This window comes from Aspergillus neoniger (genome assembly GCF_003184625.1).
Source record: "Aspergillus neoniger CBS 115656 unplaced genomic scaffold BO87scaffold_59, whole genome shotgun sequence".
NCBI classification, from domain to species: domain Eukaryota; kingdom Fungi; phylum Ascomycota; class Eurotiomycetes; order Eurotiales; family Aspergillaceae; genus Aspergillus; species Aspergillus neoniger.
In genome coordinates, this window is record NW_020291187.1 from 34106 (window position 1) to 57970 (window position 23865).

Genomic DNA, 23865 nt, shown 5'->3' on the forward strand with positions numbered 1-23865 from the left:
CAGCCCCTGTTGCTTTATCTTGTTTCTACGACTGCTATCGCACGATGTGACACAAATGAATCTGGCATTCTTGAATACTAATCACTTCAATGATAAACTAATCCATGAAAGGGAGCTCTTTGCAGATAAGCCTTTTCACCCCAAATGACGGAGGTTGATGATGTCATTTGTGTAACAGACCACTAGCTCCTTGCAATCATCCCTTCGATCTCTTGATGCGCAATTGGACTCCGTTCTCGTGACACATGGTCAGGGTCTGCCGCAATGGAGGGTTGAGCCCCCAGTCTGGCCCTGGCTGAGCGCTCTCAACGGAGTCCAGGTGTTGAACTAACCTGAATACCTGCTGGCTAATCAGGATTATGGCAAATTGCTCTGTTCGAAGCATTCTAGTTAGCAACAAGTTTCATCGGGTTTCCTTGCCTGGACGCTGATTTGCTAGAGGGAACTCACGGCCAAGACACGCTCTGGGTCCACCATTGAAGGGAACGAAGTCCCACGCCGGTGGGTTGTATTCTTCCCATCTCTCCGGTCGGAATCTCTCAGCATCTGCGCCCCAGATATCCGGACGCCGGTGAAGGCACCAGACTGAATAGGCGACCATCTGCCCCTTGGAAATAAACACTGGCGATCGACCATCCGGACCACCTCCGACGGGAATTGTTGTATCATGATGGGCAACTCGCGCATTCACAGGAACGGGTGGGAAGAGGCGAAGTGCTATCTCAAACGCTTACCAGATGTTGATAAAGTAAGGATGAATTTGAATGAAATATCCTGTAGCTCACCTTCGTACAAGACACCGCGCAGATAAGGGAGACTTTGTATCTCCTTCAGGGTGATATTGCTCGCGTGTTTGTCCACCGCATCGGAGACTTCCTTTTTCAACTTACGCCACGCGACAGAGTCTCGGCCAAGAAGATAAAAGATGGATGTGAGCACGCTGGCAACGTCGTCTCGACTGGCTAAAAGAACATTAACCAATTGATCCCTCAGGAAATCCCGATCTTTTGTCTCGGCCGCCAGTGCGTGCAGAAAACAATACTCTCCTCCTTTGTGTTCAACGCTACTCCCGGGGCTGTTGATCTTGCTTCTGTATTCGATTGCCTTATCAACGTAGTACTCCACGAATTGGTGAACAACACGAGTGGACTTTCTGAATTCGCTTGAGTCGATCAGCCAGTAGTAAGAAAGTGCGAGAGTTCGCTTGAAAAGGATATCTTGGGCGTAATCGAACGCCGCAGCAAACCCTTCGTTTCTGCGATCTGACGTTTCCGCAATACCTGTCTGGTTGGAGTCTAGCTTAATGAGGGAACTAATAGACTCTCCAAATAGATAGCCCGTAGCAGAATCTAATGCCAGTCGGAACGCAAGCGGCTGGATATCAAAGATGTGCCCATCGGGTGGCAGTGCTTGCATTAGGTTCTTAGAGTGAGAGTCAAACCATTCAATCGAGGGTATCTATGACACCAATCGCGTTAGATATGCAACATCAGAGCAGTCTATGAGTGATCAACCTACTTGATTCTTCGTAAATTGGGGGCGTAGCAACTTCCTCGAGTGCTCCCAGGCTGACCCGTCAGATGTGAATATCCCTCCTCCAAGCAATGGGCGGTATTGTGGGTAACGCCACTTTGATAGTCCGAAGCTGGAAAACTGCGAGGCTAAAAGCGCCTGTATATTCTCTGGTTCGCAAGTAATGACAACGTCGTGACCCACAAGATTCAATTTCAGGGTATTTCCATACTGCAAATGAACCTCATGCAAAGTAGATCCAACTTGGCCTTCTTGAGTAGCAGTTTTCAAGCGCCAGACCGCTTTGTGACCAAACAGGCCACTTGGATAGGAAAATGCTGGCTCGCAATTCCATTGCTTCGATAGCCTTTTAGACCTATAGCTTCTGCTAATAACCTGATAGAGTTGCAGTGCCACCAAGGCTGAGAAGAACGTGGCCAATAACAGGGGGATTGCGGACCATAACATTTTCGATAAGTAGGAGTTATTCAGTGAGAGTGTAAGGCGGAATATTGTATCTATTCTGGCAGAACTGCAATTAGCTACCTGTGGTCCTTTTCCAGCCGGCTATATAAAAGTTGGATAGTCCTACAATAACTTCTTTGTCCTACCTTCGGAAAAGAAGTTTGCGATGCATGATGTGATATCAGAACATTCAACCTTTCCCAGTTTCCCCTTTTACGTATGTGCATATTGGTTACATTCCACCACTTGTATCCTTCCTATCCTTGCATCGATGGCGTCAGGTACGGAACCTGTTTCTGATATCATATTCGTCGGGTGGGTTACAAAAGGAAGGTCCACGAGTCATTGTTAACCTTGGTCTGCCTATCGCTTGAATACACTAGTAAGAGCTTCTTCGATTCTCGGGTGAATATGTACTACGATGCTTCACACCACCTCTATCTATAGATAGACAATATACATGTTCAGGATAGTGGTAGTGAGCCATCAAGTCCATATGGCCATAGAGAACGCCTTTCTAAGATTCTGGCTCCATAAATGCGATTTTGGCATGCATCAGAAGGCTGTCTTTCCAGAAGATAATCGTTTATATTTGCCTTTGGTCCCACCTAGCTTTGATGGACAAAAGGTACGAGCATATGTGAGAAAGGTGGTTTGGTTTGTCTAAGCCTTCGGGTGTAAAAGGCCATGGATGGAAAGAGAGCCCTTGTCGCGAATCAGAAGCCATTACGTTCCCATATGTAACGTGTCTCGGACTACTCAGTTTAGACCTAGAGATACTGGGATCAAAATAGCACATTGGCCATACCAAAACGAGAGGCCATGTATACCCTACCTGGTGGCACGGCAGCCCTTCCATATGCGTATGCATTTTTCCCTTTCACCTCAAGCAGGCTGCGGTGGCGGTTGCTAAGCATCTTGTGGGCAGGGTCTACTGAACTTTCATTTCCCGCGGTAGTTAGCAGCATAATTTCCGTCATGTGTGACAATGTCTCGAAGCAAGATTGTGACTTAGGGTTAGAATGTAGCCAATGGGTAACTATATGCCAACGTATCTACTAAATTGGTAATGTTATCGACCCTTGCATATTTATCCCTTTTTTATGTTCTTGTGACGGTATTGAGACGTGACAAGTCGAAAGATGCACGCTGACTTCATGAAGAAGGATATGCCGGTTGGTAGCCGTAGTACAGCATATGCACAATTCCTATTGGTCTGCTGCAGTTGTCAGATATGGAATAAGGGGGAGTCTAAGCATTGCTTCTCAACACCCCCTCTATGAATATGCCGATCTAAAACAGGTCAGTCGGATGTACTTGAGCAACAAAATTTTGTGTTACCCAGGGTGTTGCAGTGTGGCACATTAAACTTTCCCTTCATAACAACTTCAGTTAGCCACGTAGACCTCCTGTCCGGAAATCTCTACACACCCTTGATACCACCAAGAGCGCAAGAGCTGGCTTCTAGTGGCCTACGACCTGTTGCTAAGTACCAGCTGCCAGTGCACACATAGCATTTACCACATTCCCTCCTTTGGTTCGCCAAACTACAAGTGTCACTAGCTTTGACTTCTGCCCAGTACGAAAGCGGACATTGATTAGATGCTCAATATGGGAAGACACGTTAAATGGTTTCGCGACCAAGTGGTTTTCCTGACTGGGGGCACAGGAAATCTAGGCGTATGTCTTCTATACAAGCTAGCTCTGCAGTTACCCACCAAAAAGATTTTCTTGCTTTGTCGTGGCTCCGTGCAGCGTGCACTCGATAAGCTAGAGGCAGCAATGGCGGAACAATTTGACGATGTCCTAGACTCTCATCGCGTTCAGTTCATGGTGGGAGATACCTCCAAACCCGGGCTAGGGTTAAAGCCTTCGGATCTACGACAACTACAAGAGGAGGTTACCGTGGTGATCAATGCAGCGGCAGACATTTCGCTACAACAACCACTTCATCTCAGCATCCAGCCAAATTGCATAGCCCATCTACAGCTACTCACACTGCTTCGTGGATTTAGTCGCCTTAAGTCCTTCCTCCACGTATCGTCCACATCAGTGAACAGCTTTCTCCCTGACGGTATTATTGAGGAACAGATATACCCACTTTCTGATGATAATCCAGACCCAGAGAAAGTTTTGTCACAAATCCTCAGTACGGGGCAATCAGCCTACACGGATAATTTTATCGCGCCTTACGCATTATGCAAGCATCTGGCGGAGAGGCTAATCTTGAAACAAGCCGATCTGCCCTTTAAGACCCTCATTGTGCGACCGTCCCTTATCGGGCCAGCCATCCGCGACCCGTATCCCTTTTATGGAAATGATGAAGGCATGCCCTTGCAATCTGCACTCTACAACCTGGCAACGGACCCAGATTACGGGTTAGATGAGCTTGGAAAGGGAATCAACCTAGACGCCGTCTTCGACGAGATCCCTGTCGACCTGGTCGCCAGTACTTGTCTTGCTCATCTAGCTGCTGGTTCGGTAGGTATTGTTCAGGCTGCGGGTAGTCTCTATGTGGCAGCGACGACTAGTGAGATTGCCACCATCATGATCCAGGGCACGGCACCGACAGGAATCGAGAAGGTCCGTCGCGGAGAGATACGCCAGAGCCAGAATTTGGCACCAATGTTTTTCCAAGTGGCGCGGAAATATATGCGCAACTGGGATATTCGGTGTGATCGATCGGAGCATCTGAAGGAGCATACCGGTGTCTTGGGGCTTAGCCTTAATGGGCATGATCCAAACGCGTTCATGAAGCATCGCTTGCAGAATGTGTGTGATTTGGTGTTTGGTTCGTCTTCGACTTAGTCCTCGAGCGGCCGCCAACACCATTTGAACCAGATGCATGACAGTCGGATTTCAGCAGCGATTTGCCGGGGTATTGCTGTCTTAGTGATCTGTCTGCTTATTAGTCTACAGAAAGCAGCTGACTCACCTCACCATTTTTTCTTTTTAATGTTTATATACTAAGCCCGTCTACCTGCTTTCAGCATAATGTTGGTAAAATAGAGGTATCGTGACCCGATTGCTACCCGTGCTACCTAGCCCAAACATCGAGTAGAAGAATATCTTCAGTGCTAGAAGAGGGCAAAAGCCATTGATCTTGACGGATCAAACAGATAAGGCACCCAAGTAGATACACTCGCTCCAGTGGCGTACATACCATCGACTGGCTGGGGCTTCATTTCTGCTTCGGGAGACAAGCCATCGGTCCGCACTTCTAGATATTTCATTCCGTCTCCAGAGTCACATCACTTCAATATCAGACCTATGAACTCGTCACGTCACACAGGCGATATTGGTGCAAATGGTTTAGTGTCTCGAGCGCCTAAGAGGTAGACGTTTAAAACTCAATGGACGGAACCATAAACTGCGCTTCGCCGTTGTGCCGGAAAAAGCCCAGAATCTGTATCAAGGCATACTGACGCTTTGTTGACGTTGCCGATCACCCCCCATAGAGATACTAGTCAGGATCATGGAGAGCTCCGAGGTATTATTTCCCAACTTCATTCTCAGGGGAACTTCCAGACTCTGCGATAAGTGCGCCGTTCTGCTCACTTCACAAATACCTCATTATGTTGGCAGTCCAAGCAACACCCCCAACAAAAGGTGATGACGAATCTACCTTACTTAATGCAATATGAGAAGCCCAGCGTCTCTTGATTATGATTTATGATGAGCCTATGAAGCGAATGCTGTGTGCTCACCACGAACGGGAAGATTAGTATCTTTCAAAATGGCTGCGCGCAGAATGTACGCGGTCGGGAGGGTATTATGGACGGGCATGCGGGTACTGTGAGAGACAGAGAAATGAGATGCATCCACAGTACAAAGGCTACTGCACTTCGATGTGTTTATGCTGTGAAAAGGCGAGAGGATGCAGCATTATGATTGATAACTATATGAATGATGTGATGATCATCGATATCTTTTAACCCGGCTTCGACGATGCCAGGGAATCCTACACAAATAGCTGGATAAATGCCTATGTTTATGGGTTGGCTCCTGAGATATGGGACGATCTTAGCATTATTGAGAGAGCTTGACTGGAATTGTTTTGCGATTGCTGGATACTCCTTCAGGCTTTTTATCGCTGTCATCGAGGCAAAGCTTTGGGAATACATGTGTTCCTTTGTAGCGCCAGAACTCACCGGGGACCATCAAGGCTTAAGTCAAAAGTCCAGTGAATATTACTGGGGCATTTTGATCTCTCGTCTCTGTGCGGGTTGGCCGGGCGCATGTAGCGAGGTGGGACGGTCCACTTGAGTCATAGTAGTATATTAAATGGAGATTCCTCTGCTTTAAGGGAACATTTAACCTCAGCTCCTACATCAGCCCTTCTTCTTCTCTCAACCTTAACAATTGAGTGAATGCCGGTCTAAGATGACAGCAGCGTTCCTTCCTCAATTTCGGGCCTGCCAGTTTTCACGGTAAAAGTAACAACGGAACGCGACTTCGATTCTCGTACGTAGCTGACAACTCTCTTATTCTACATCGCGTCAGCAAATTCCTATTCTACATCGTGTTATCCTCAAACAACTAACATGATCTCCATTAATCTTCCTGACCTCCAGACATCACCTTTTACGGGGATCAATCTTTGTACACTTTCCCCAACCTCGACAAGTCCCTGTCGTGTGGACGCTCGATTCGACAAAAATGAGCAGTTCACGCGTGCCTCAGAGGAGAGATATCGGTGAGTAATATCCTTGGATTGCCAAAAGATACCGGCTATTAACATTCTTCGCTGAGGCAGATTGTCTCGTCAAAACATGCCTTTCTGCCTTACCGGGAACGCGTATATATACGCTTACCTTAGGCTAGCAAATAGCTTCAGTCCACGCGTTACGCTTCTTTCTCTACCTTATCGAACAAAATGAACATCCACGCTTCCGCATAGCGAACTTCGTGAGCCCATCCTGGCCGCATCCTTCCACCCCCAGAATACCACAAGTGGCCAAATTTTGGTGATGGGTGTTGGCTTTGGCTATGGTGCGGATTGTTCGTTTTGGCACTCGCCATATCGTCGTGCTTTGGGCATCTTTCCCTATAAGAGCTTTTCTCCGCAAATACACTCTAATCATGATGACTTCCCCCCTCATTGGGGGTGGGCTTTGGTGGTTCCAGTGGCCTGTGCCTTCTGGCACTTTTTATGTCGTCGTGCTCCGGGCACAAAGAAAGTGCGCATCAGACTTCTCATTCTGCTACATTATCATTGTGAGAGACTGACACTGTTTGCTCCAATTCATAGATTCTCTACATCCTGTTTGTCCTCCCTTCGTCCGGCGCCGTCCCCGCGCAGAATACAACCAATGGCCAACTTTTGGTCATGGGTACTGGCTTTGGCTGCACTGGGGCCCTGTTCATTTTAGCTGCAATTTTATATTGCTGCATACTCTGTGTGCAGAAAAAGTATTTATCAGGCTTCCCATTCTGCTACATTATCATTATGAGAATGAGACTGACACTGTTTACTCTAATTCATAGAGCTTCTACGTCCTGCGTCAGGGCCTATGGGCCCCAAAACATTCATGAACTTGAGCAAGCTTTAGAGCTTGTCCGGCGGGGTATGATACTCAGTACCAGCTTTTGTCATGAGTATATACTAAGTATAGGGGTTTTCCAGGCCGTCGGACAGCCCCCCGCCCAGCAACATTCAGGGAATGGTTCAAGGACAAGTTCAGGCTACCTACCCTAGGTAATGACAAATCCATGCTCATACTCATAGGATCAATAGCTGGTCCTTGTTTAGAGCCCTGAACCGGTGGCTGCCGCCGGTGGTGGCGGAGGTGGTGGCGGTTCTCGTGCCAGTGGCTTGTGCCATTGGACACCTTTCGTTTCAAGAGCGTTTCTCTGCAAATACACTCTAATTATGATGACTCCACCCCTCCATCGAACGTCGGATATCGTCTACCCCTCAACTGGCGCCTTCCTCCCCCAGATTACTACTAAAGGCACCCGAAACGTTTTGGGGGAGGTAGGCTTTGGTGGTGCCAGTGGCCTGTGTCTTTAGGCACTCTTTATATACCTCGCCGTGCTTTGCGCACGTAAAACGTGCCAACTTTCAAGCATTGGCTAAAGGCCAAATCCAGGCTGCCCTGGGTAATGGCCAAACCCATGCTCATAGGAACTATGGCTGATACCTTCTTTAGGGCCGAGATCCGTCGGCTGCCGCCGCTGATGGTGGTGATGGTGGTGGTGATGCGGGTGCTGGTGGTACTGTTTCTGGGTCCTGAAAAAGGACAGAGCTTTTTCTTCTCTTTTTTTCTTCTCTTTTGAAAAGAACTCTTCTACAAAGAGTTGCCCATAGGGCTAGTACCCTCTGCCTACTTCAGTGGGTGCAGGCAGAAATCGTACCCCGTAAATCTACTGGCTCAGGCTAAAATGGAACCGAATGCCATGTGCCATCCTCGTCATAAATTGGACTTCAGCATTTTGGGTGAGAACAAGGAGGAAGCTTCGGTCATGCTTCATTCGCCGACATCTACCTCTGGAAAGAACAAAATAGTATCCATCTCATCAATAACTGTCCCTCCTGATGACTTCCTCGAGAAGAGGTGCCTAACCTTTTTCAACGAAACAATAAGTATCTCGATACATAGTCTATAACATTTCACGTTTGCAATTCCGAGATTTAATTAATTCATTATACTATAAATATTCTCATATCCCTTCACTGCCTCCTACAGTGAAACTAATTGGAAAACTTCTCAGGGACTTTCCTTCTGTATTATCGCATATTAGCTTACAACCACCGCGAACTATACCCCAGTCACGAGAATTCAAACTTACCCGGTAGCACTCTCAAACTGGTTCCTCGCCGTATCTGTGATTTTCTCATTCGTCGAGCGCATCTTCTGAGGATCGATCTTGCCACCACCGAACTTCTGTTCAACAGAGTCGAGACCTACAAGAGCGATGATATCAGCATTCCATTCCAGCCGCGATAGCCCAAACCAACAACATAATATTATAGGCGCGCGCGTGAAAAAAAAAAAATACTCACCCTTATCAAGGTAATCCTCCTGGCCCTGGTTTCCGCTAGACCCCGAGGCCTGCGCGTCACCACCAGACTTGTTGCCACCGCTGAGCTTCGAGGCGAGACCGGAGAGTTTGTCCATGGTGATTATGTGGTTATTGGTGTTCAATTGTTTCGTGTGTGAGGCGTGGAAAAATGTGATGAATGTCTGATGATTAGAAATTTAGGAATGTTGCTGCAAGGGTGGATGTTACATTTGTTTTATATTTCGATGAGTGCTTAGTTATTGACTCTCGGGGGGGGGGGCGGAGTTGGTGATGTCATGGACGGGAGTCCATCTGCATATGTAGATCTTGTGAAGTGGTTAATCATCAGGTATGTCATGGATGTGCATAACTCTGCAGGATGAGGTCAGATGATTGACTCTCACGTGAATGACATCGTGGTGATGTCAGCATTCCCCTGCTTATGTCATCTATGTTTATGTCTGATGTCAGATCACGTGCATCCAGCCAGCCCCATCTCGTATTCGTATCCCCTGCAGTTGCCCTTTTTTGTGCTGCTTGTTTGTTTGCTCTTCTTTTTTTGTCTGACAGCTGGGTTCCCTGTCGGAAGGTCTCTCACGTCGCACACCGGAACCAGACGAGGAAAATTTCCTCGGAAATCATGGCGGCATTGCAAACCATGCGGGTTTGTATCACCCAGCTTGCCACCTGCAGATAAACAGTAGTCCGATGTCACATCACCCCATTTCTGGGAGAAATTCTCATCCCCCTGCAATCAAAGCAAACCAAGATTTCACTGCCCAAAAATTCGATTCAGCCTGGTCGGCCCCCACGGACCCCGATTCCTTTGGCAGGATCAGTGGCGCAGGGGCAATCTTGCTGCCTAGGATGAAGTGGTTCCAGGGACAGCAAACCTCCTGGATGGGGCTGTTCCCTTTCCCTCGGGCCTATCAAGGGTTCCCCAGACCGAGGGGTTGGCCCTAACATTCCTGCCGAACTCCGGGTTAGAGCCGCTGACTGTACAGAGTTCGCTATTTTGGCAGAAACTCTGGTTCACATGGTGGATTCGCCAAGGCTGCCCAAAGCCTTCCGGACGATCCGCAAGATGTGGCTGTTCACTCAGGATCATATTATTATAAGGCATTCTGTGCGCTGAATCTCTTCGCAACTTTTTTTCCCTTCTCGTGCCGTCCCTCCTCCACCCTCCCCCCAGTCCTTCCCTCCGAGATCGTCGTCCCTGTCGATCATGAAGCTGCCTCTCTTTGCTACAGCCGCCGCTGGCCTCGCCAATGCTGCTTCCGTGCCTGTCGAAAGGGCCGAGGCTGAGGTTGCTTCCGTCGCCGCCGATTTAATTGTCCGCGCCCTCCCCAATGCCCCCGACGGATATACTCCCTCCAATGTCACCTGTCCCTCGACTCGGCCTAGCATTCGCGATGCCTCCGGCATTTCTACCAACGAGACCGAGTGGCTCAAGGTCCGTCGCAATGCGACTCTCACCCCGATGAAGGACCTCCTGAGCCGTCTGAACCTCACCGGCTTCGACACCACCTCCTACATCAACCAGCACTCCAGCAACATCTCCAACATCCCCAACATTGCAATTGCGGCCTCGGGTGGTGGATACCGTGCTCTCACCAACGGTGCCGGTGCGCTCAAGGCATTCGACAGCCGCTCCGACAATGCCACCAACTCCGGTCAGCTGGGTGGTCTGCTGCAGGCGGCAACTTATGTCTCTGGTCTGAGTGGAGGTAGCTGGCTGGTCGGATCCATGTTCGTCAACAACTTCTCCTCCATCGGTGAACTGCAGGCCAGCGAAAAGGTCTGGCGATTCGACAAGTCCCTGCTCGAGGGACCCAACTTCGACCACATTCAGATCGTCAGCACGGTGGAATACTGGAAGGACATCACCGAGGAAGTCGACGGAAAGGCCGACGCCGGTTTCAACACCTCCTTCACCGACTACTGGGGCCGTGCGCTGTCCTACCAGCTGGTGAACGCCTCCGACGACAAGGGCGGTCCCGACTACACCTGGTCCTCCATTGCCCTCATGGACGACTTCAAGAACGGCCAGTACCCCATGCCCATTGTCGTCGCCGATGGCCGCAACCCCGGCGAAATCATCGTCGAGACCAATGCCACCGTCTACGAAGTGAACCCCTGGGAATTCGGCTCTTTCGACCCTAGCGTCTACGCCTTCGCCCCTCTGCAGTACCTGGGCTCTCGCTTCGAGAACGGCGCTATCCCCGACAACGGCAGCTGCGTGCGCGGCTTCGACAACGCCGGGTTCATCATGGGCTCGTCTTCCACCCTGTTCAACCAATTCCTCCTCGAGATCAACAGCACCAGCATCCCAACAATCCTGAAGGACGCCTTCACCGACATCCTCGAAGACCTCGGTGAGCGCAACGACGACATCGCCGTCTACTCCCCGAACCCCTTCTCCGGCTACCGCGACAGCAGCGAAGACTACGCCACAGCCAAGGACCTTGACGTGGTCGACGGCGGTGAAGACGGCGAGAACATCCCTCTGCACCCACTGATCCAGCCGGAGCGTGCCGTGGATGTCATCTTCGCCATCGACTCCTCCGCCGACACAGACTACTACTGGCCCAACGGCACCTCCCTGGTGGCCACCTACGAGCGCAGTCTTGAACCCACCATCGCCAACGGCACCTCCTTCCCCGCCGTGCCGGACCAGAACACTTTCGTCAACCTGGGTCTCAACTCTCGCCCGACCTTCTTCGGCTGCGACCCCAAGAACATCTCCGGCACTGCTCCCTTGGTCATCTACCTCCCCAACAGCCCCTACACCTACGACTCCAACTTCTCCACCTTCAAGCTCACCTACAGCGACGAGGAACGTGACTCCGTCATCACCAACGGCTGGAACGTGGTCACCCGCGGTAACGGTACTGTGGACGATAACTTCCAGTCTTGCGTGGCCTGCGCTATCTTGCAGAGATCCACCTACCGGACGAATACCTCCCTCCCGGATATCTGCACTACCTGCTTCAACGATTACTGCTGGAATGGAACCACCAATAGCACTACACCGGGAGCTTATGAACCTAGTGTGCTGATTGCTACTAGTGGTGCGATGAAGAGCGTGTTGGATTACTCGGTGCTTGCTGCGGCGGTGGGTGTCGCTGCGTTTATGCTGTAGATATGATATGATGTCTGCATAGGTGTCTGTATATGTTTTATTTCTTATTAGATGCACATAGCCATATTTGCATTGTATGGTTAGATTGATGATGAAGATACCGGATTAGACTGTGTTCATTAGCAATACCACGACTTGATTCTATGTTGAGTGAAGTACAATTTCTAGTTGCCTGAGGCAGCAATATTTCTATACTCGCTCTACAGAAAGCAGGTGCGTAAAGCATGGGCACCGGGCTGTGTCAAGTATGTATGTTCCTGGGTATCGCCTGGGGACTCGTGTCACTGCATAGAGCGAACTCTGCCTGCTATATTCGTGTTCCCTTTTTGTCAGTGAATTCTTCTCCCAGGCCACTTGATAGCACCATGGGTAATAAAACAAATTTATTATCAAACTGAAGCTAAAAGATACAATACTCAGAAAACGAAAACGCAAACGAAGCCCTGTGGGAATCACTTATAACAAGAGTATTTTAGAAAAAAAAAAAAAAAAAAAAAAAAAGAGACAGAGAGACGAAGCTTTGCCCTTGATCAGGGCCCAGCAGCAGCAGCACCCGCACCAGTCCCAGCAGTAGTAGCAGCAGTAGCAGCACCCGTACCCCCAGTCCCAACAGCACCGGCAGCAATAGCCGCAATGGCGGCAGCAACACCGGCAGCAGCACCGGCAGCGGCAGCAGCAGCAATAGCTGCATCGGGAGCAGCGGCAGCAGCCCCAGCAGCCCCAGCAGCCCCAGCACCACCGCTGGGGCCAGCCACTGGTGTTCGGCTCTAAACAAGTATCAGCTATTGATCCTATGAGCATGGCTTTGGTTATTACATAGTTCGGCTTGAATTTGGCAGTTATCCATTCATGAAAATTGGTGGGAGGGGGGAACAGGGGCCTGGCTCGTCCTGGAGAATACCTATACTTTAGTATATACCCATGACAAAAGCTTGTACTGAATATCATACCTTGTCGGACAATTTCCATTACGGTTTCAAATTCATCAAGAGTCTTGGGCACATAGGGCCCGACAAAAGGAGATGCCCACCTATGAATTAGAGCAAACAGCGTCAGTCTCATTTTTATAATGATAGTGTAGCAAAATGAGAAGCCTGATGCGCACTTCTTTCGTGCACAGAGCACGATAAGATAGATGAAGAGTGCCAAAAGGCACAAACCACCAACGCCACCGATCCCTACCCCCATAACTTCCATAGTGGCGTTTGTGGTATTTTGGGGGGGAAAGGATCCCGTGGACGGGTAGACAATATCGCGAGGCAGCGGAGGGGTCATTTTGATCGTAATTTGAGTAGAAGAGGTCTAAAAACGAAGTAGAAAGCCCTTAAAACGTAGTAAAATTCACTAAGTCTTGGTCTATGTACAGGAATAAGTGTCGCGGCCAGTTTTCCTTCGACAAGTACACCAAAATTCAGTATATGGAAGGAAAGAACGGTGCTGGTTGTGAATCAGTTTATGCCTTCCACTGTAGCTAACAGTAGCCTCGTTACTACCTCGTTTACTGGTTTGATGAGTATAGTTTGCGGTGTAGGGCTAAGCGAGTCTGGGCCCCGATAGCGCGCCCGTTTTCTGACTGGCAACTTCCTTTCAAGTGCAACAAGAGCGTCGGGGCGCACCAAACTTTCACTCGGAACAATTGATTTGCCCGACGCTAGGGACTATCGACGACATGTTGACGTTTTGCCATGTCAATCAGCGACCCAAGAGCTGCTTATGGCGGTCATTGAATGCTGACGTCTTGGAGCAGTGGAAAGGGCATCCAAAACTCGATGCAACTGTTGACTGCATGAGCGAGTTGGGAGAACCATTGGTATTGATATCAAGGTGCGTCTGATATCAGTGATGGACGTGTAAGAGCCGCGACACGGGTGTGGAGAATAAGGTTTCGCTTAAGCGGGCCGCCTCTTTGTTCGCATTATAATCAATTTGCAGTGACAACTGTCCCGATTTGGCTGGCCAGCAGCACGGGTCATGTTCTCGGAACATCGAAAGTACAAGGTTGGACAACTCTCGCCTGTATGCTGTGGACGGAGACTCATACACGATCGTAGATGTAGTATGCAGTTGAAGTACTGGGGTCAGATACCAAGGGTGCATGGATTGCCTACCTGCGGCTAGTACTCTGTTGATGTCTGTACCGGGGTAGTAGTATATATAAAGTGGAGAGATACTGAGTGGGCAGTGGGCGCCGGGAAGCTTTTCGCTTTAGAAGACGAACGCAGGGAGTCCATTGAAGTCTGATCGTCATAGCAAGTCGAGAACGACGTGGGATGTAAAATCGTACACCCCCAAGTAAAAATTTTTTACGGCCCGATAACAAAGGGTTCAGCCAGCGTTGGAAGGCGACAGGAGGTGGGCTCCTTCCACAAAATCCATGTCAGGCCTACTGTTCAAAGACCAAGACTCTCAGTTCACCAGTACCTCCATTCGCACCAAAGCGTTATGGAAAATGTTTCTTCCCAATTCGATTCAATCTATTTACACCCCGCCCTGGATCTTTAATTGTGGACGCCCCTTGTCTTCCTTTCTCTTCCCATCCTTCTTAAAATTCGAGGGTAGCAGACTATGTCCATCGCCTGTCTCAACTCCTGGGCTGCCTGTGGGTTAAACTGGTGCTGTTCGCGGATCTGCTGATTCTTACTAGGCACCGACTCATTTGGAAGATTCCACTATGCAATCTCATAGCTGGGCTTGAGATGGCGTTTGTCTGTATAAGGGTTCGGGATACTTACCGACTTGTGGAGCCGGCGACTGAATAGCGTGGTTATTCTTCCGCATATAATACTCTCGGATGTCATGTTGGTGGGCTGCCTATGTTTGTCGCCAAGCTCGAAGAGTCAGGCAGGCAGTAGCTATATGGCTGTCTCGTTCAAGCGCCTCCGACTGGGCGATGCTCATGAGGGATCTGGTTACAGTGACTATGAGGATGACGATGACCATTTGTCCGTGGACGGTGGTGTCTTCCTTGAACCTGGATACACCGATGAGAAAAGCAGCACCAATAAGGGCAAAGAGAGAGTCTTCACCGCCAAATCATATGCTGGGTATGGGTATCTGACCTACAGCAGCATAATTGAAGGGGGTAATTATGATGGAGGCGAGAGTGCTTCAAGCGGGGGAGCTCGAAATAAGAAGCAGAGACGATCAGAACAGGCGAGAAGGATATCGCTTGCTTGACGAGTACCGACCTGTTTCCGAGGAGCTTGAGCCAGCTCTTCGGGAACGATAGTACTCGGAGCTGTTGAATATCAACCCGGGCGACGAGGAAGTTGCTTCAGCCAGTTCTTCGTAAAGCGATAGTGCTTCTATGTACTTAGAGATGTTGAACCACGTCGTTGTAGCAACGAAGAAGTTATTAAGTCGATGGTACCAAGATTGAATTCAGCAAGTTTTTGATTTGGTTCCAATAATGAACAAAGGTTTAGCAGTAGCGAAGTAGTCAGGCAGCTCGTTAGGTCGACTGAAGCTGCGAGCTAATGCGCCTGGGATTCCTCAATTCCTGAATCCAAAGACATAGGCATTTACCCAATCCTCCAAATAGTCCCTGGAGAAGTTGCGGTAGCCGCATAGAAAGACATCCACGATCATCGGGTCATTCTCATATCTCTCAACTTCCACAGGATACCCCCTTGTGTCTTCGCAGCATAAGCACATTGAAGTGCAATGGCTCTTGTGGAGCAGATGCTTATCAGTTCTCGGCTTCTCGCAGCATCCGCATTCCCGTCCACAGCACCCCCCGGAGCGTGCGCATTCCTGGCGCAGAAAGTTGGAGAGATACCAATCCTTCTGTTGTTCATGTGCGTACAGCATCCGCCCTAAAGGTCCGTCAGGAAGTGTATTTATATAGCGATAGGTCTCTCGTTCCAGGTTGCAGTTTGTTTCTCTGAGAGAGTGGAGTTCCTTTTTGTAGGTTTGCATCTCATCTACAGAAGTAGATGGGACTTTCGTCGATGCCTCGTACAACATGTCATGCTTGGCTCGAAGGTAGACTTCGCGCTGTATTGAGAAGCGTAGCTTGAAGTACATTTGGATATATCTTTCAATGGGCTGCCAGAGATCCCTATATGAGAGAAGAGAAATTCCACATCTTGGAAGCTGTAGTAGGCGGAAAACCTGAGCTGTATCATGGTTACCTTCTTGCTGGGACTTACGTTCCGCATGTCGGATGTATGGCCTAAAAAGGTATCTGACCACCGCGGAAAGTGACATGTTGGCTCGTTTGGGAGTGAAACTTGAAAGAATAAAGGCGAGAAGCGAAGGCAGGCTTTTATAAGGTCACACGATGACATGTATTCCCATCATGACATGAAGATTGCGGGAGAAACGGAACATAATGAGGTAATGATGAGTCAAACAGAAGGGAGTTATTTCTCTACGCTGAAAATAGAGAGCCAAACATACCCTCTCCTCTTTGCGTCCCATACCTGCTTGAAATGATCATTTTTAGAGTTAGTGCTTGAGAAACTGGACTTCAAGCTTCGTAACCTAGAACTATCTTCTACATCCTGCCTAAGAATCCACTTAATCTGCCTCCTACGTTTTGAAAGAACTCTGCCCATACTACCATCGATCAAGAAACGATCATGAGGGATAGTGCTGTTGGGCTATGCCTTTGTAACGTACTGTAATTGCCAGAAGAGGATCTTTGAGACAATCTGTTGCCCCTTAGAATGGCCGACTCATCTTTATATAGCAATACGTGGTATGCGTGGTATGCACGAGCAGCAGTTAACAGATATCTTAACGGGTAGTAATTATGAAAAGATCAATAGCAAGACATTGGACCTAGAGAGGAAAAGCTGCGCAAAGGTGTGTAGGTTCAATACATACATATGCCCATAAGTCCCATACTAAGTAATAGCATGGAACGTCGACGAGCTAACCGCTAGGCTAGAGTACAAAAGCTATACTATCGCGTCTATTCGGTCAGCCGACAGACATATCTGCCAACATCATTTAGCCAGACCCCTGTTAGTAAAAAGGCTACTACGACGCTCAGTGATTTTCACTCTCTTATGTTTCCTTGGGTTCTCGTTTCGAGGTTTTCCTCCGCTTTCGCCGCAAGGACACAGCGTGAACTTGTTCCGCAAAGCCTGCGGATAATGACGTATGAGAGAGTGCTCTGGCGGTACTATCATATAAGCACCGCCACAGAACTGACGCCGGCGCAAAAGTGGCATTCGCCGTACTGCTCCACTGCGGTCACTGCCTTTCTTCCTGCGATAAATGTTTGCAATCACTGCTTGGTCTTTCAGTCAGTTCTGACTGTCTTGTCAATATAGCCACTTCACCGCCAAAAGCATTCCCTTCGGCGAATTCCTCGTAGCAAGGCACTTCACCAGGTTGTCCACGCTCGGTCTCGTGGGCTATAAATCCTCGGTCTTCCTCCTCCTTGATCTTACCTTCTCCAACTATGCAAACTACCAAGCATCTGCCCGAACCTGTTCGTCAATACTTTTGCCTTCTTAATCAAACAAAAATAAACATTGTCTCTTGGATCGCCTTAGACTTTCGACAATTCTATAGCTCTCAATGAAAGTTCTTTGCGTTATCTGCCACAGCGTAGATATTATTTGACACTGTGATGACCAATACTACATGCCACAATACGCATTCCTGTACATAGCGTTCATGGGAGTCAAACAGAGTCATCAAGAATTTGACAGAGCTTACTAAGTTATAAATCGTCAAACAAAGGTCACATGATGGAAATTATTACCGATCGACAGCGTTATGCCTTTATGTATGACAAAAGGCTGCGGTACATGCTGCCGACACATGGTTAATTCAGCCCAGAAAGCGCTCAAGGACATGTTTAACATCGACATTGGGCTTTTACAGCTTGGTACAAAGGTACACTTTAGGTATGGACAGCGACTATATGTTCTACAATAATTGGTATGCCTTACAGAATAAGGCTAGATAAATGCTTCCAAATTAGTGTCATAGCTTCGGTTATGCCGGGTCGGTCCTTGGAATGGACACGGTTTGGAGGATTTGTTACACCTCTAAGGAAATTGCGTCAGAAAAATTGGCTGATTTATTTCACTAATGGTATCCTTAATATTACTAATTATGGAAATGGGGTTAAATTGCCCAAGTGGCCTGCAGTGTCAACAATAGTACAGACAGGCTGGGGATCTATATCTTGGCCGCTGGATGTCTTGTACAGCAGGTGGTTTCCTGGTGCTGTACGGATACTTATAAATTCGTACAAGACACCGACAAATATGAAGAAGGCATATGCATAAAAGCATATTGGCGCTTGTGGTCGTCGACAAATGGATGGCGTGGTTATTTTTCCCACACATGTAACTCTAGGTTATCTTTTCGATGGGCTGCCTATGTTAATCGCCAATATTACGCTAAGCATCTGACATTCAACAGCATTCTGAAAAAGGTTTCAAATGGAGGCGAGCCTTACGCGAGCGGAGGGAGGGGCTCGGGTCTGCACAATGATTCGGAACACTTACCGCGTCTAAGATAATAGGAATAGGCTTTTTGGGATCCTCTTTCGTGTGGTTCTATATATAAATACGCACTTTTACAATAACATTACCAGCGCGAAAGGTGCAAATGGAAAGGCGTGCAATGATAATGCCGAGGCAGGCAGCCCATATAAATTCTGGCGTTCCAAGTCGGTCAGAACTCCGACAATACTAAAGACACCCATATGAGAGTAGCATGGACGGCTTGCGCTGCTCCTTCCCAAGATGTTGCGCGGGGCAAGCAGAATGTGATGCGATTTACAAATCCATCGTGGTAGCAAAATCCCCCAAAGACAAGAATGCCTCTTCTTTTGTTTTCGGAAGAGAAAAGATCCCCAATTAAGTGAAGACCTGCCCGCTGCCCCCTTATATTCTCAATTCAATGTTGTTTTTCCAAACCCCGCAAGGGGCCATTGCGGCTGTTGGGTTCGTTATCCTGGCGATGTTTTCGGGGTTCTCTTGGGTTTTCTCTGTTCTTGGTTTACCTGTCGTTCTCGTTTTGGGGTATGCATAGCATTCTACCATTTTATGGTTCTGCTTTTTATACCTTGGGTTGAAGCTAACGAAATGTGTTGAATTATAGCTTCCGTTCCCCTTACGTGGGGATAAATCCACACCCCCGACAAACGGGGAGTTCGAGGAGGCATTACGCATGGTCAAACAATATTGTTAGACACCCCATTACCAAAGTACCTGAGGAGTGTGCCGTACTAATACTACTACGTGCCTCAGGAAAATAAGGGGCCCCTCAGCTACGGATCTACTGCACGGCATAACGCAATATGCAGAGTCACACTAAATACAAGGTCGAGGGAAAGAGGGATTCGATTTATTCATATCAAGAAGCACTGAAGACGATAATAATGTCGATGACATGTTTGTATAAATTCGGCAAGGGAGGATGGTGTCTTCCTCTAATACATTTGTGAAGTACATGAATTAAAACAACTATCTTCCTCTGGGAGCCTCTCTCGGTATATTAGTTGAAGCATGCTAGAATCAGCGACTCAAAATACTTAGATGACCTAGTAAACAAATCGAATAAATAGTAAAGTTAGTAAGAGGCTCTAACAAACTTTCCAGTCCTTGGGCTGTACGACTTATAGCAAGAAAGCTAGTACTAAGTTTCATAAAGATCGTATCGAATCCAGTATACGAGCTCCCAACCGTTCGAGGCTATGGAGGGACAGGGCCATGGAAGGATAATAGAATGATAGCATGGGAATATATTATGCAGATGTAGTGGTAGTGATAACAACAAATGTTGAAGCAGTAATACTAGTAGCCTCGGTCACGTGACCCCTACATACCAAACAACCCCTACTTCTACCCTCGCTGCGCAACCCCTAGATAGGAACACAACACACAAAAACAACTCTCTGCCCTTTCTTTACTTCCTACAAGTAGACATTCCAACAGGTTATAAGCCCGGCCCTTTCTACCGTGAAGCTATTCAGAACCGTTAAACAGGATTATTGACACCAAACAAGACAGAGAATCTACAGCCACTGCAGTAATGGTAAACAGGAACACGCCAGTCTTGGTAATATCAAAATCGTGCTATACAACATCAAATCACTCTCCCTACGGGCCACCAGCCACAAAATTAGCCAAGATAACATTCCAAGTAGGAAGCAGTATCAATATCAAAGGTCTACTACACAGTAAAGAGACCAAGAAAGCAGTTATACAGGCAGATTAATTACCCAGAATTACTGTCAAAACTATATCAGAATTATCTCTCCTACTACATAACCGCTCCAATTTCTACAACTAGGACTTTGAGCTGAAGCAGACACTAAAAAATATTAAATTAGAGAATCTAGTTAACCTGAAGCTTCTGAAACTAAATAAAAACTATAAAAACTATAAAGAATAGTATAATTACTTATAAATCATGCAGTCCTGGCTGGCTGGCCAGCTGTCAGAAGAAATAAAAAAGAAATTCAGGAAATCTAAAGAAAAAAAAAAATTATATTAATAACATATACAAAGTCGTGAGAAGTATCATACTGGGCCATAATATAATAAAGTACTAAACTGTTATTATCAGATTAATAAGAATTACATATTCTGATTACTCTACTGCGCGTTAATTTATTAATGATTTCAGTGATATCTATAACCTCACAAGCAAGCTAGAATACTTACTATTACTATACTTAGCAAGCCTCAAACTACTATATAAACTACAGACAGACTTCTCTATCTAGATATTAATACAGAAATACATAATCCCAGAAAATACAGAGAAGACCTATACTGAAATATAATTTAAAAAGCTTTGTAAAAGCACTATTAAAGAAAGCAAGAGATATAAATTAAGTAAAATTAGTATTACTACTATCAGCAAAAACAAAAACAGAAATCTATTAAATAAACCTGATACTACCAAAGAACAGTAGAAGATAGTTATCTACCCAGAAAAAGACATTCTTCCTGAAGACTATACTGCAAAAATATATAATATAAAGCCAGAGTATATTAACAGTACCTGCATGTATTGCAGATCAAGAGACTACAGCCTATTAAAATATTAGTATATTAATCTAATCTTACGTCCGGCAGGATGGATTCTCTATATAAAAAGTATCTAATTCTTCAGAAAAAAAGCTAATAAAGAAAAAAATAATTCCAAAGCAGCTGTAGCAGCATTATCTATAAAACAGATTATTAAAATACCTGTTCAACACGTTACCCTATACAAGACAGATTTAGATGATGAAAATTCATATATTTTGAATTTTAGTAGCCTAGTAGTTGGAAATACCACTAGTAAATTCCTATATTAGATTTATAATACTAGCAGCTCACAGCACCTAACCCCTGACTGTGCCTTGTTAAATAATTACTAGAACCTAAATAATTATAACTTCTATAAATACAGCATCTCTAATAATAATATTAGTATTATAAAGTTAGCAGGCTATTAATCTCTGTTTTTATCTATAAATAACAAAAATATTAAATTAAATATTAAAGTATACTACCAGCCAGATCTTATCTACAGGCTTCTTTCAGCAGACCGCCTGCGCAAGGACTTCAGAATATATACTATTATAAAAGACCTGATCCTATACAAAAAACAGGATAATAAAGTAGTCAGCTACCTGCAGATATATAAAAATATGTTTTTTATATATACAGAGAATACAGAAATAGCCTTTACTATAATAAATCTTCTCCTACTGTACCAGTGCTATAAGCACACAGGATTCCACAGAGTTACCTCCACTGTAAAAAATCAATAAATTAAACTTAAATATAGGGATGATCTCTACTATAAGACATATTCCCTAGATAAAGTAAAGTATTTAATATCAAGACATCTGATCCCACAGACCACTGACTCTACCCAACTATAGTACGTAGATATGTAGAAGATAACCCTAATAAATTATAAAGAATTCTAATATTTTATGGTTATGATTAATAATACTACCCATTTAATATATATTATTATATTAAAGCAGAAAAATAATATTTTCACAGAGCTAATTCAAATAAACAATAAACACAAGAATATAGTTAGTAGATATATCGCTTGCTGGTACCTAGATAGGGACCACAAATTTAACAGATTTAAGAAATAGATAAACCATGAAGATTAAGATATTTAAGTTATTATATTACTACTATAAACACCTGAAGCAAACGGCCTCTCCGAATAATATAGAGGCTTGCTCAACTAAATAAGCAGGATTATGTTACTTAACTCTAGTTTATCTCTTTATCTTTAGTTATACACTGTACGTCTAGCGGCGCAGATCCTAAATTAACTGGTCCCTGCAGGAAGTAAAACTAAATAAGTATTTGTTTAATTATACAGATTATATTATAATCTTCTTAATTCTGATATCTTCCTAGACTTTCTATATATATTTAGATGCCGCTGCTACCAGTATATATTTAAAAAGAACCATATTACCTCCAGGAAGATATCACCTTGCGTAAAAACTAGTTACTTTATCAGTTTTAATAGTAATAACAGTTATATATATCTAGTATAGTATCCTGCCTCAAATAAAGTTAAAAGATCAAGAAATATCATCTTCTACAAAGATTGCATATATAAAAATAACTATAAAAACCCTGGTAAAGTAGCTAAAGCACCTACCCCTAAAGATTTAATTATGCCGGGATCAGGTATCTTACTTAATTTTGATAATACCTTTATATATTAATCAGATAATACAAAGATTAATATTACCAAGGTCCTCCCTACCCCGGATAACACTACTAACAAGTTTATGCATGGAAGAATACAGACTTTATCTATCTCTACTGAACTTATAGAAAGTATTATTAGAAATATTTCTACTATTCTAATCCCCTTAATCGAGAACCCTACAGAATATAAAGTATTAATAAAACATGCCTATCAAGATTACCACCTTACTAAACCTGAGTATTCTAATACTACTACCACTGACACTCCAAGACAATCCTAATATACTATAAAAGATAAAGATTCTATATAGATTAGAAATAAGTAAATAGCTATACTAGAGCAGGAATCTAATCTGCCTGTCTTATCTATATTAAAACAACACAAAGTTACTATATTAAATATCTATACTGAAGTAATTACATCCCTGCTTACTCTATACTGGAGAGCGGCCATGACCACACAAATCAATATATTTAAATTAATAAAAATCTATAAGATCATTAACCAGCCTGTTAATACTAGAATAATCCCAGGCAAGTAGATATTCAATCTAAAAGTCAATACTGAAGATATTATCATATAATTCCGTGCTTGCTGGGTTGTTTATAGTAATTACCAGGTGCTGGATATCAATTACAACAAGTCCTTTGCCCCCGTGGCCAGTAAAATCATATTTAAAATATTTATAATAAGTATAGCAGTGAAGCACCTTCACTAGAAGTAATATAATATTATATCTGCCTATCTACATATCCTAACTAAAAAAAAATACATCTACATAAAACAGTTAACAGGATATTATAAGGGACCACCTGAATAAGTATACTTTTTAAAAAAGACTTTATATAAACTTTGCCAAGCGGCCCACCTCTGGTATTATATATTTAATAATAAATTACAAGAAATTAGATTTAAACCTCTACTAGAAGACCCCTGTGTCTACAGAAATAGAGAGATCTAGCTTATAATCTATATCAATAATTCTGCTATCACTGGCCCCAAGCAAGAGGATCTGATATTAGTAAAATATTATTTTAATAAGATATTTAATCTCAAAGAACTAGATAAATTAAAGATCCTGC

The 23865-nt window shown here is 45.4% G+C and overlaps 9 protein-coding genes across 9 annotated transcripts; 5 read left to right on the forward strand and 4 right to left on the reverse strand.

Annotated features, from left to right (window-relative positions):
- Positions 1 to 38: 38 nt before the first annotated feature.
- Positions 39 to 1980, reverse strand: BO87DRAFT_450055 (cytochrome P450; the record flags this gene model as incomplete). Its single annotated transcript, XM_025628390.1, has 4 exons — positions 39 to 372; positions 451 to 717; positions 786 to 1458; positions 1519 to 1980. 4 exons carry the CDS (start codon positions 1978 to 1980, stop codon positions 197 to 199), a joined length of 1578 nt encoding a protein of 525 aa, XP_025474261.1. The 3' UTR covers positions 39 to 196.
- Positions 1981 to 3588: 1608 nt separating this feature from the next.
- Positions 3589 to 4874, forward strand: BO87DRAFT_450063 (uncharacterized protein; the record flags this gene model as incomplete). Its single annotated transcript, XM_025628391.1, has 1 exon — positions 3589 to 4874. The coding sequence occupies one exon, from the start codon at positions 3589 to 3591 to the stop codon at positions 4783 to 4785; it is 1197 nt and encodes a 398-aa protein (XP_025474262.1). The 3' UTR covers positions 4786 to 4874.
- Positions 4875 to 5702: 828 nt separating this feature from the next.
- Positions 5703 to 5912, forward strand: BO87DRAFT_321289 (uncharacterized protein; the record flags this gene model as incomplete). The annotated part of the gene is made up of 1 exon (XM_025619928.1): positions 5703 to 5912. A coding segment is annotated over one exon (210 nt), but the record flags the coding sequence as incomplete, so codon positions are not given.
- A 1150-nt stretch (positions 5913 to 7062) lies between these two features.
- BO87DRAFT_420092 (uncharacterized protein) lies at positions 7063 to 8213 on the forward strand (the record flags this gene model as incomplete). The annotated part of the gene is made up of 5 exons (XM_025626987.1): positions 7063 to 7194; positions 7229 to 7310; positions 7385 to 7389; positions 7730 to 7954; positions 8130 to 8213. 5 exons carry the CDS (start codon positions 7063 to 7065, stop codon positions 8211 to 8213), a joined length of 528 nt encoding a protein of 175 aa, XP_025474264.1.
- Positions 8214 to 8628: 415 nt separating this feature from the next.
- Positions 8629 to 9234, reverse strand: BO87DRAFT_203742 (uncharacterized protein). Its single transcript, XM_025618565.1, has 2 exons — positions 8770 to 9234; positions 8629 to 8702 (listed from the first exon to the last, which is right to left on the reverse strand). The coding sequence occupies exons 1-2, from the start codon at positions 9096 to 9098 to the stop codon at positions 8672 to 8674; spliced, it is 360 nt and encodes a 119-aa protein (XP_025474265.1). The 5' UTR covers positions 9099 to 9234; the 3' UTR covers positions 8629 to 8671.
- A 713-nt stretch (positions 9235 to 9947) lies between these two features.
- Positions 9948 to 12270, forward strand: BO87DRAFT_381053 (lysophospholipase family protein). Its single transcript, XM_025624440.1, has one exon. It carries the CDS (start codon positions 10208 to 10210, stop codon positions 12122 to 12124), a length of 1917 nt encoding a protein of 638 aa, XP_025474266.1. The 5' UTR covers positions 9948 to 10207; the 3' UTR covers positions 12125 to 12270.
- Positions 12271 to 12654: 384 nt separating this feature from the next.
- BO87DRAFT_431129 (uncharacterized protein) lies at positions 12655 to 13399 on the reverse strand (the record flags this gene model as incomplete). The annotated part of the gene is made up of 4 exons (XM_025627576.1): positions 12655 to 12891; positions 12941 to 13014; positions 13075 to 13154; positions 13230 to 13399. The coding sequence occupies 4 exons, from the start codon at positions 13397 to 13399 to the stop codon at positions 12655 to 12657; spliced, it is 561 nt and encodes a 186-aa protein (XP_025474267.1).
- Positions 13400 to 14920: 1521 nt separating this feature from the next.
- On the forward strand, positions 14921 to 15301 carry BO87DRAFT_391559 (uncharacterized protein; the record flags this gene model as incomplete). Its single annotated transcript, XM_025624969.1, has 1 exon — positions 14921 to 15301. The coding sequence occupies one exon, from the start codon at positions 14921 to 14923 to the stop codon at positions 15299 to 15301; it is 381 nt and encodes a 126-aa protein (XP_025474268.1).
- A 252-nt stretch (positions 15302 to 15553) lies between these two features.
- Positions 15554 to 16333, reverse strand: BO87DRAFT_450068 (uncharacterized protein; the record flags this gene model as incomplete). The annotated part of the gene is made up of 1 exon (XM_025628392.1): positions 15554 to 16333. One exon carries the CDS (start codon positions 16331 to 16333, stop codon positions 15617 to 15619), a length of 717 nt encoding a protein of 238 aa, XP_025474269.1. The 3' UTR covers positions 15554 to 15616.
- Positions 16334 to 23865: the final 7532 nt, after the last annotated feature.

Coding starts and splice junctions, on each gene's coding strand:
- BO87DRAFT_381053 (XM_025624440.1), top strand. CDS start 10,208: ATGAAGCTGCCTCTCTTTGCTACAGCCGCCGCTGGCCTCGCCAATGCT.
- BO87DRAFT_203742 (XM_025618565.1), bottom strand. CDS start 9,098: ATGGACAAACTCTCCGGTCTCGCCTCGAAGCTCAGCGGTGGCAACAAG. Junction 8,703..8,769: donor CAGTTTGAGAGTGCTACCGG/GTAAGTTTGAAT, acceptor GCGATAATACAG/AAGGAAAGTCCCTGAGAAGT.